Here is a 12,414-nt window from a genome sequence, read left to right on the forward strand (position 1 = left end):
CACTCTCCAAGATTAGTTCTTGAATGGATAATTAAGTAACTGAGTTTTTAATTAAAAGAAAAAGAGGCTTCTAGGCAAACAAGTTTATATAGAATATTAGTCCACTTATGTGGAAAAGCTACATAAACCTGGAGGCTATCTGACAGCAATTGTTTACCATCTTAATCAATGTTCTACTACTGTGAAGAGACACCATGACCACAACAACTCTTATAAAGAAAAACATTTATTTGGGGCTGGCTTACTCTCCGTGGGTTTAGAGCATTGTCATCATGGAGAGGAGCATGACAGCAATACAGGTAGACATGGTGCTAAGAAGAAGCTAAGAGTTCTGCATGTGGACTGGCAGGCAGCAGGAAGAGAGAGAGACACTGGGCCTGGCTTGAGCATTTGAAATTCCAAATGCCACCCAAGTGACATACTTCCTCCAACAAGGCCATACCTACTCCTACAAGTCTATACTTCCTAATCCCTGTCACCTAATACCAGTCCCTAATGACCAAGTAGTCAAGTATATGAACCTATGTGTGCCAGTCCTACTCAAACCACCACATTCACCAACACCATAGTGGTAACGTCATTATCATCCTCAGGTATTTTGCACACACTCACTTCTACACTGTAAACAGTGAAGCACTGATAATACAAGTTCAAATTATGCATCTGGCCAAATGCATTCAGATGTCAATTTGATTTTTCAAATTTAATCTTAAATACCCTAAAATTTTGTGTATAATGATTAATTAGTTCATAATAAAGATGATAACCATATACTTCTCTGTTGAATACTTAATAGCGTGAGTTTAATTTTTTCATTTTTTTATTTTTATTTTTTGCTATGACAGTATACTGAGACCACACACTAGGCAAGAGCCCACACACTGACATACATCACTCACCCACTTTCTCACTTTTAATAGGATTAAAACCAATGGTTGCTTCATAACAAAGCAAACAATTTTCTTTTCCACTCTTCTCAAAACTTCCGACATTTCCATGTCTTTTATCTATCAACTTATCTGGATATCTAGCTATGTACTGTCTGGCATGATGATGCACTGAGCAGGCTGACACAAGAAGATGGCAGGAACCTCAAGATCACCCTGAACTATATGGCAAGTATAAAGCCAGCTAGCACTACACACTAAGATCTTGTCTCAAACAAACAAACAAACAAAAAAAAATCCAAATGAACAGACACCAGCAGCAACAATACCAAAAATTCTAATAATGTCATTCCATTATTAAGTACCTGCTATGCTAAGCAATATCTGCATAGCCTATTGAACCCTTGGTGTGATACAGGAGCTATTATTTTTGCCTTTGAATAAACAAGGAAGTGTATCCTTAAAGAGGAAATTGAGATGACATAGGCAGTAAGTTTTGAAGCTCATCCTCAAATATATATTGTGAATTTCTGATGTTCCTGGGAATATATGATTTCTTTCCAGACCAGGATTCTACATTGCCAACAGATGATGGAATACATACATACATACATACATACATACATACATACATACATTCAATGGAGGAAACTGAATTTGTGGAAGTAAATAAATGGCTCTTCAACATGATTGTCTTAAAGTCAATTAAATAAATGAGGACTGGCTAGGTTCACTAGCTATTTCATTACTTCAGGTTGAGTACAAGAAATAACACACATGAGTTTCTCCCCTTGGTCTCCAGTTGGAAACTTTGAGAACTTGGCAAGGTTACCTAACTTGTTTAAACTTAGGATTTCTCATCAGTGTCCTGGGGTGTTTTAGATATTAACTATGGTATTTCAGGTGACAGCACAGAGTTGGCTATGGTTATTTTAATTAGCTGGCCATTTAAAAAAAAAGTCTTGAAATGAAACTAACAGTTCATCGGATGATGTTGTAAAGGAATCTGTCCAAGTAAAAAATGAACAAGGCAAGTTGTCCCAGGTGTAGTGAACATGGCCAGAGAGAATCAAGCTGTTTGGGCAACTTTTGCTAAGTAATTTGGCAAGTTTTACTCTTTATAGTTCTTTTGACTGCAGTGATCCATTCCAGGCGAGACTGTGAGCTCTTCCAAATAGGTTACACACATGACCTGATAGTACACGCATCTCAAACATTTCTATCCTCATTTCCTCATTTCCCAAGGGATGATCTCTTTTTTCTCTTGATATTTAACATTGGGTGCTTTGGACCTTTTTTTTTTCTAGGAAACAACTGAAGTCTTTTAGTGGGAGAAATAGACAATGAACATCGAGTAAATAAATAATTTGAATGTTTGCTAAATGCCCTGAAGACTAAAACTTTCTAGTACAACACTGACCTAGATAGACAAACTGCAATGGATGTTACCAATTCATGGATTTCTGTAGGCATTTTTGTAGGCATTTACAGTCACTGGAGAACAACAAAAATGTAAATGATTTGAGGATTCTGTCTCTGATTACCCATTTCCTTTGTTTTTCCTAATCACAAGTGGATATGCCTACTACAAGTGGTATTTGTTCACAGATGGACAAAAAGGGAAAAAAATTACCCAATTTTCTCCAAATTACTCCCCAAAAAGTCTTTTGAGCCTTGTAGAAAATTTCATGATAGTCACAGTATGGATATCTTAGAAACAATGTATATAAGGAAAAGATCTTGCTGCATTATAGGTCTTTGTGCACAAGACCAGGGAATGGCAAGTCCCACTTCTTTTTTTTTCCCGATCCCCACTTCTAGTGTGTGTCTTGAAATCCCAGTTAATAACAGTCAGCATCACCGCTACAGGCATGGCCAGAGGCTAAACAATTCCTCACTGGTGTGTCTGAAAGCTGTCTTCTAGGTAATCCCAGGTCCTAGTTAACTACTAACACTAAAAGGGCAATAGTCGTAGAGTAAAAGAGAATACTTTACAATCCAGAAAAAAAAAAAAAGCAAACCAAAAAACTAAAATATACTGTTCTTGTCAAGCAACTTGAGCAACTTGACATTGGAGTCCCTGGCTTCCAGAGCCACAAGACAATAAAATTCTGTTTAAATTACTCAGTGGTAACGTCACGTAAGTCCCAACAAACTAAAAGCATACATATCTCTTTTCTGTTATAATGTGGCATGATTCATACTTCCTTCCACTTGTGTTCATTTGTTTTTGTGTTTTGCTCCCTTCACCAGATGATCATCTACAGAACAGCAGGGAATGCATCTGTCATCTGTTAACATTAGCATCAAGTATTATACCCTGTTGTCCCAGGAATGACTGACTGCTCACCAATGCCAGGCAAGAAGTTATAGTGTCAAGAACAAATGCCAGGTGCGTTACAATAGGTGTCGGCAAGCTGAGGTTCTCCAGGTACTGCCTGGTCCCCACTCTTCTCAGGACATGTGACCTACAGGTGCTTTAATATTTTTAAGTGGCTGAAAATAAGAAATACATTTTACAACCTGAGAACATTATACCAAGTTTAAAGGTAAGGTTCACATTTATATAGTGCCTACAGATGCCCGCCTGCTACAAAACAGTTAACACTGTTGTGATAAGGACTACGCTCCCTAACTCAAATGTTATTTGGTCATCTGAAGTGAAAGAGGTCTTCTAAACACTTGTGTAAAATTTACCTCACAAGCTATATGAACTGCCCAGTGAGAATTGCTTCAGGTGGCATCGTCCTGGAGTGGAGTCCTTTGAGAATTCTGTGTGCTTTTTTAACATTCCCAGAAAACAAGGCAAGAGTTGTATGACCTGTTTCCTCAAAACACAGAATTGTTATTAGAATGTGTTTTCATGATTCCTCAAGGTGTAGCAGATAGGAGTGAGTTTACTTCAGATTACTCCTTATTGCTTGTTGTTATTCAATGAAACTACTCTTTACATGCCTCTATGAAAAAACATGTTTTGCCACATGCAGACTGTCCATGTGATTGTACACAGCTTGGATTCATGAGAGCTTTACTCACGGAACCTTAATAAGCACTCAGAGTGTATATGGTCTGATGCTCTGAATCAGGTTGGCTATTGCAGAAGACTTTAGTTTGCCTCATTTCTCAGCTCCATTCTCCCAGGTCCCACTGCCTCTAGAATAGTGAGAGTTAAGCATGGTAAGCTTTTTACATTTCTATTGAAACTCAAAATGAACTAGGGAATTTCTAACCCATGCACCTCATGTGCTAAATAACCAAAGATTTGTGCTGCCATGCCCAGTGTTTGTAGAATTTTGATGGAGTATATGTAATGTGATAAAGACCTTGAATTCAAATGGAACAAGGAATAATAATTCAGAAACACAGTTTTCTGAATGTGATAGATTATCAATGAAGTCTGTCCTTGGGTACAAATATCATTAGTAAGGACAAACACAGAAGCCCTTATGCTGATTTTCACAAAAAAAGCACACTGTTTACCTTTGATGGAGCAACAAAGTAAACACATTCCAGCCACTCAGATAAAAAAGGTTTTTTGCATATTGCACATTTTTTCGATTTGGAGAGTTTGTCCTTGGCCTCGGGGTAAGACTCTATGGCATTCATAACCAAAGGGTTGTTTTCTTGTAACAGAGAGAGGACAATTCTTGCTGCTATTTCCTAAATTAAAAGAAAAAAAAACAGTTCTTCAAAGTAATTCTAATTCTATACATTAATTCCTATTTCATTAGTTCAAAATCATGTTTAATTCTTTATTTTTATTAATCAAAGATTCTACAGCACTATATAATGACTTATACATATGACTTGCATGTGGCTGCCACTGCAAAAAAAAAAGTGTCTTTCACACATACAAGAAAAGTAGGTACCTTCTACCATATTTATGTCTCTTAAATATCAAACTCCAAGTCATAATAAATTTACATTATCTGTTTAATAAAATTAGGTGTCATTTTACTCATTTTTTTGTAATTCTCAGTACAATAAGCAGGGGCCACCCAGACATTCAAACTGGACTCAAAAACATTCAGTCGTATTTACTAGGCTGTAAATTCTTCCTATCTAAACTATAGCTCACAATGCAGTCAAATCTGCAGGAGCATTAGGGTTTGTGGCCCCATGGGGAAAGCAACAATACCAACCAACCAGAGCTTCCAGGGTCTAAACCACCAGCCTAGGAGCACTTAGGGAGGGACCCATGGCCCCAGCTGTATATGTAGTAGAGGATGGCATTTCGGGCATAGGTAGGAGAGAAAGTCCTTGGTCTAGTGAAGGCTGGATTCCCCAGTGTGGGCGAGTAGGTGGAGCACATCCTCACAGAAGCAGGAGGAGGGGGGATAGGATAGGGGGTTCCTGGGTGGGAGGGAAATGGGGAAAGGGGATCACATCTGAAATGTAAATAAAATATCCAATAAAAAAAAGGGAGCATTAGAATCTGTGAGGTAATCGCTACTGTAAATCTTTGGTAAGCATCACCATGCTGATCTACATGAAATTTGACTAACTAATACAAATGATAACACTAAATAATCAAAAGGTAATAAAGAAAAAGAAGTTGCCTTACACCTGTACCACCAAAATCATCAACTCAAGTAAAGCACAGCATACGCTATATAAACTTCAGTCTTCACTGACCTAGCCAAGAAAACAGGCATTTGCCTCACTGCCCAGCAGTGCCCAAATCCAGCATGTCAGCATGGCAAAAACAATGCTTGTGTTTATGAAGCAATGTGTGTTTATATAGCATGGCAGTCTTGTATAAATATTACACAGACTCTGCTTGAAATGTAAACAGTATATGAGGACAACTTATTTGGGACAGATTTTCCTGCCCAAAATGAAGGGTTTCCTAATAGCCCGTATCAGGTTCTGTAAGTCATTATTGGGAATCTATACATATCAATATGTACAAAAATCTCCCCCTAATCCATGCTAATTGAAGTCTTTAAATTTTTCAAGAACATAGAATTCCTATGTATTTCTGTAGGCCTGCTCCTTGTTATACCCATGCTTCCCAGTCAACGAGCATCTTAAAAGACCGCTATCAAACAGCAAAGCATCTTGCATATGTGCAGAACCTTCTGAGTGGGGCAATGGCCAAGGTAAACAGAGGGAATAAATCTGAAAGCACTAACACTATCATGAGTTCCACCATCAGATGCTTACTGTCACCTTTTCTCTGTTTCTGAGGAGCAGTTTGTAATTCAAGCTAAAATGCTTGTTTTAGAGGTATGCTATTAGCTAATTAGACAAATTGGGGCTAGCTCTAGTATGCAGAAAACTCATAGACAAGGACTCATTTTTCAAACAGAAACAAAAGAATTTTATGGAATACACAGACACATAAATTAAGCAATATAATTGCTTTTACCATTTATGACTTCTTGACCCAAACATGTTTGTTGATTTCAATGCATTGTTTGACAACTAATATATCAGTCATTATTTATGTTCTCCTTGAAGCCAATATATTACTTTAGAAGAATAATGTCATTGAAAATTAAAGCTTTTACTTGGAAATTTGGATAAACACAGAAAGATACTGTTGATATAACCAATAATATCTTCTAGAACACTTCTTAGAGATACATTTTGTAAATTTTTCTAAAACTATAGCATGTAATTATGGCATCATTGCAGTGGCATTTTCAATTTAAGAAATCTTTTACAGATAAACAAGTAGTTCAGTTTGAATCACTTATATGCTATTTTGTTAGAATATTTTATGTAAGTTATATGGTATTCCAATTTCTATTCCACTATAAATTGAAAATAAATTCAGGTCCATTCTTAAATTGTTTTACATATGATCATTTGAACTCTATTATATAATCAAGAAACTATATCTATATAAGTATAAATATTATAAAAAAGAACTTGGAAATGACCATGTAATGAACTGCTGCTGACTGAATGGGAAGCAGGTACAGGACATCATAAACAAGGACTTGGGGTCCATCATGTGCAGAGTTAGTCTCACACACTGGTTCAACAAGGTATTGGCTGCATGGCCTTGTTTGCACATGTTTTTAATTCATCTGGTCCCAAGTATCTCATGGGTAAAATGAGAGTTTTTCTAACACTATGACAGAATTTACAGAGCTGAAATTATACTAGCAAGGCATTTGGCCTGCATCTGCCAATGCACTGAATTACAGGCATCAAATTGTAGTGAAGATATTTCTGAAGTGGGGAAGGTTCTTAAAACCTTTGTTGGTACTGCCAGTACTCTCTCACTGAACTATATCCCCAACCTTTGCTTTACTTTTTAATTTTTTACCATCTCGCTAAGTCATTCAAGCCAGCTTAGAAGTCACTCCATACCTCGGACAGAACCTGGACCCATGTAGCTAGGATTACAGATCTAAACAACTAAGTATATCCTTTAGAAATTCACTAATAAGGCAAAGGGAGTTTCAAAGCCCTATGGCCCATTGAAATCCAAAGTTTAGTTTAATTGCTAACCAACAATGTTAACCAAATGTCTACTAGAAATGACCTAGAAATATATAGTCAGTTTGAGTCACCATTCTGGGAAAAAAAATCATACAAGTACTTTGAAAACCACCTAAATATTATATATATTATTATATAATATACATTATATTATATAATTACTATATATTATAAGTAAAACTAGTCATTTATACTATATATCTAGCCTAAATATCTATTCATGCATGCATTTATTGATGATATATACATAAAATTAACTCTGTACTCCACATTAAAATTTTGAAAATTAAAAGAGAGAAGTGCTGTTCTATTAGTCTTAGAGTTCTCTCTGAAATAAAGTTACCACATCAGATTAAATATTCAGCCTGCCTCCTCTACAATCAAGAACCTCGTCTTCTATCCCAAGAACCTTCTGGATCTTTGGTAACATTGCAGTGTGTGGTCTAAAAGTCAACCGTAGAAATTAAGTATCAACACCCAAGCCACAAAACTATCTTTGTGACTGTGAGCAAGTTAGTTAGACTTTCTGGGACTTAGTTTATCTATAAAAGAGTACAATAAAGATACCTACCTCTTGATGGTTATCAAACAACTACCTTGTTCATGAGCACAGTACCTGTCCACAGAAACCTTACAATAAGTAGCTAGAATCATTATTCTGATATGCTTGATACAGGAGGGGGAAAAAAGAACAAGCTGAGGTTGCTTAAAAGAAATGTGACCATTTTAAATTATTTTAATCAATTTAAATTTCAATATAATTTTTCTATACAGGAGCAGGAAATAATGACATTTAAGAAAATAATCTCCAGAAAGGAATTTGAAAAGAGCTGATCTTCAGAGAAACCAGTTCTTTTCCCCTACACTTTTTATTCATAGAGATAATATAGACACGAGAGAAATTTCCTATGGATATGGTCAGTTTAGCCTCTGGTGCAAGATATTTGATTATACTGTGAACCTTAAGATTGTGTTATTTACTAGAAAGGCCCCATTTGTAAAGTCAAAAAATTTAGATGATTTTAATGATCTAAACATCTAACAATGAGAAAATAGTTAAAATATTTATGATGTAACAGAATAGCATACATTCATTTAAACAGGTATGTTGTTTTTAATCTGATTAAAAAGACATTCACCAAAAAAGGACTAAAAACCCGAGTCTCTAAGTAGCATACAGAGTATTAATTCATCTTAAAATATATTCTAAATACACAAAAGAGTCATAGGGGAGAGTAGTAATGCCTTGCTAACTACATTTCTCAGTTCTTTCACCCACTGACATTGTCTGGCTTTTAGATATTCCTATACATACATCTATATTGCTCTCATGGTAAGAAAACCATTTTAAAAGCAGTAAAACTAATTTCTATCTGAAACAATCTTGTATGTTCAGCTTTAGGTCCAAACAAAACTGGTAAATCAAACTTCATGCTCGAGACTCATGGTCAACTGTGGGAGGTCCTGTGCTTTTGATCTTGGCTGGGAGCAGAGGAGTCCCTCATCTGCTTCCTTAATCCTTCCTTTGGTTTCGTTAACTAGATTTGCCAAAGTAGACACGATGACTTCCAGATCACAACCAGGCGACAAGTGAAATGAAGCTGAAGCAATAAAAACCCCACTAGCAGAAAAAACAATATCTAGAATGCTAAAGTAAAATTAATTTCTCTTTTTCTTTTCATCCAGCAAAACTTTTCCACTTCTCTGTGTTGTTGAGTCAGTCTGGAAATCGCACAGGTTACTCTGAATTCTGTGAGCAACTCAAAAAAAAAATTTATATGGAGGATCTGCATCCTTTATGAGCCAGTGTTACACATTTACAGAATTGTCCAAAATGCTTTACATCTTAAACCACGTGTTTAGTATGAAGGTGCATGCTTATGAGCTAAACTGTCACCCGTAGGGTCCAGAGGTCCTTAGGTTGTGGAGCAAAAACTGGCCTCTTCAGGAAGAGTGGGTTTCCCTCACAGTAGAACTCTCTCAGCCTTAGATCCTGAAACTGGTAAAAGAAAAAATCTTTTGCAAACAAGACAGTAGACTTTACTTCTTAACGTTCGTTATAATTTAGGATATACATTCTACACTAGTATTTTATGAATAGGAGACATTCTATTTGCTAGAAACATTAAGAGTATTTAAGTCACTGGTCATACCTCCCTATTGAATAGCCAAGGAATCGTGTTTAAGTTACCGAAAGAGTCAATAACAAAGTAAGGTTTACTAAATCAAATTCTGGAAACATTTGTAGTATGTATTAGAAAACCAAGCATGATGAAAACAATTCTAAAACATATTAACTAATGCCTCAAAATCAATTTTTGCTTAATGAAGACATGAGAAACCTAAATATCTCATCATAAACTGTTATGAAGAAGAAAAATGACAACAGAAGGAGGTGGCCATGGCTCAGTAGTACAGTGACTGCCAAGCAAGACCTTGTGACCAAGCCTCAGCACTGCAAAACAAAACAGCATAAAGCTTTGGGGAAGCGGAGTGTTCACAGGGATACCTAATCTATAAAGAAAGTCCAAATCCTACTGGAATGTACCACTGAAATAGACAATAAGAAATACCTTTGTGTTCATAGTCTGTCTAGTTTGCCTTCGCTAGAACCTATAATGTAAAGAGCTACTTCTCAGAAACTAAATCTCTAGGGGGAAAAAAGCAAGAAAGAAAGCAGGTCTTCAGAGGTACTCTAGTAAGTAGAAAAGCAAAGCGGGGTGGGAAAGGAGAGTGGTGAAGAGAAGGGGTTCTCAGCTGAGTGCAAATGACTGGAAGAGAGGAGAGAAGGGAGGGGAGCCAGGATTAATAGTGTGTCTTGAAGCTAAAGCATAAACACCCCTGCTACAGCTGATTCAATTCACTGGCTGTAGAGCTGAAAAGAAAAATCAACTGTCATGAGCCAGAATAAGCTGGCTCAGTCACACCACAGCATTTCATGAAATATATGGAAGAATGAGAGACTTATGTCATTTCAAGCTAAGGATTTGAAAGATAGCAATCATTAGTCTAATTAAAAATAATTGATTTAATACATCTTTCTGGGGAATGATGTTATTAAAATTTGAATGTTATAGTAAAGTTTGTATAATATATGTAAGATTTTTAGATGAAGAACACAAGGCCTCTTTCTATCAGACTGAATCCTGGCCACACCAAAGACATTCCAACCTTCTCTATTCAGCTTCAAGCATTATTCATTGCAAAGGAGCTACGTTTAGAGTTGGAGTCAATGTCAGTCACAAGGTGGTGCTGGGTGTGAGAAAATCAAAAATAGAATGTATTTTCTCTAATTTTTTTTACACAACCATTGTTTTTTATTTCTTTCTGTCGTAGTAAATAGCAACTCATACTTGTACATAAACTCATAGTCATTTTAAAAGAGGAGTTGAAGACAAGACTATGTAGGTAAAGTACTTGTAAACAAGCATGAGAATCTGAGTTTTGATATTCAGTGCCTACACAGAAAAGCAGTCACAAAATTATATACCTGTAAGCTTAGAACAAGGAAAACATAGATGTGAAAATCTAGACAAGCCAGTTTAGATTGTGCTGCAGGTTCAGTGAAAGATCCTCTCTCAAAAGATAAGGTGGAGAATCATCCCACAAAGATACTTGTTCAACTATGTTCATAGCAGTCTTATTTGTAATAGCCGGAAACTAGAAACAACCTAAATGTCCCTCAACTGAAGAATGGATAGAGAAAATGTGGTACAGCTACACAATGAAATACTATTCAGCCATTAAAAACAAAGATATCATGAATTTTGCAGGCAAACAGATGGATCATGAGAATATCATCCTGAGTGAGGCAACTTAGTCCCAAAAGGACATGCATGACAGGAGTCTAGCATGGCTGTCTTCTGAGAGCTCCACCCAGCAGCTAACTCAGACAGATACAGACACCCACAGCCAAACAGTGGATGGGGCTTGTGGACTCTTATGGAAGAACAGGAGGGAAGGAACTCCATAGGAAGACCAACAGAGTCAGCTAATCTGGACCCTTGGAGCTCTCAGAGTCTGAATCACCAACCAAAGAACATACATGGGCTGGACATAGGTCTCCCCATAGGTATGTAGCAGATGTGTAGCTTGGTCTTCATGTGGACCCTGAACAACTGGAACAGGGGCTATCCCAAAAGCTGTTGCCTGTGTGTGGATATGTTCTTCTTGTCTAGCCTCAGTAGGAGAGAAAGTGCCTGGCCTTTCAGAGACTTGAAATGCCAGGGTTAAGGGATTCCCATGGGGGCCCCATCCACTCAGAGGAGAAGGAGAGAGGGACAAGAGGAAAGCTTGTGGGAGCAGGTGTCTGGGAAAGAGGCAGCGAGTAGGATGTAAAATAAATAAGTGAAAATAATAAAAATAAATGTATCTACAACAGTTCAGGGGATATTTATGCACTTCGATTTTGTCACTATACTTCCATCAAAAGTGACAACAAGCTCTCCAATTTGTTATCCTGTTATATATAACAGATCTACCACTCAGAGATTCTCCTGCCTCTGCCCCCCGACCCAAGTGCTGGGATTAAAGGTGTGCACCACCATGCTTGGATAGGAGGTGGAAAGAAAATTTAGTAGCACATGTCAAGTAGGAAAGTTTTATTAACCTAGAGTCACACAATCTCTCAATGTACATTAAGTATTCTTCAATATAAATTCCTTAAGAGCCTTTTAATTTATGCATTATTATGTGTCCTCAGCCTAGCTTCTTCATATAAAAAATTATTTGGCTTCTATAGTTCCTCTATTAGGAAAATCAGCTACGTTTTGCTGTGTTAACAAAATTTACAACAGCTTCTCAGTGTCTCAGTGTGTAGGTATTCAAACCACCAGTGTTATAAGTTAGTCAACATTGATACTTCTCCCCAACCTATGCTGGGTTTGCCACATCTTTTAACCCAACAGAGAATATGCAGCAGACAAGTAGTCAGAAAAGGTCAAAGATGCTGTTGAACATTCTACAATACCATACAACTCTGGACAAAGAATTACCAAGCCAAAAATATCTACAGTGCTCAAGCTTATTAACCCAATTTAAAGACATCAGGACAGAAAATGTCACTGATCTA

General features: G+C 36.8%; 1 protein-coding gene across 1 annotated transcript in view; it reads right to left on the reverse strand.

Annotated features, from left to right (window-relative positions):
- Positions 1 to 12,414, reverse strand: part of Lrrc69 (leucine rich repeat containing 69) — a 116,270-nt gene that overhangs the window by 32,271 nt on the left and 71,585 nt on the right. The window contains exons 6-7 of the mRNA XM_028779831.1: positions 9,241 to 9,342; positions 4,368 to 4,547 (exon numbers count right to left, since the gene is read on the reverse strand). Coding sequence (XP_028635664.1) covers positions 4,368 to 4,547; positions 9,241 to 9,342 — 282 coding nt within the window. The remainder of the gene's footprint in view (positions 1 to 4,367; positions 4,548 to 9,240; positions 9,343 to 12,414) is intronic.

The sequence above is a fragment of the Grammomys surdaster genome, unplaced genomic scaffold (genome assembly GCF_004785775.1).
Source record: "Grammomys surdaster isolate TR1022 unplaced genomic scaffold, NIH_TR_1.0 97, whole genome shotgun sequence".
Lineage (NCBI taxonomy): Eukaryota > Metazoa > Chordata > Mammalia > Rodentia > Muridae > Grammomys > Grammomys surdaster.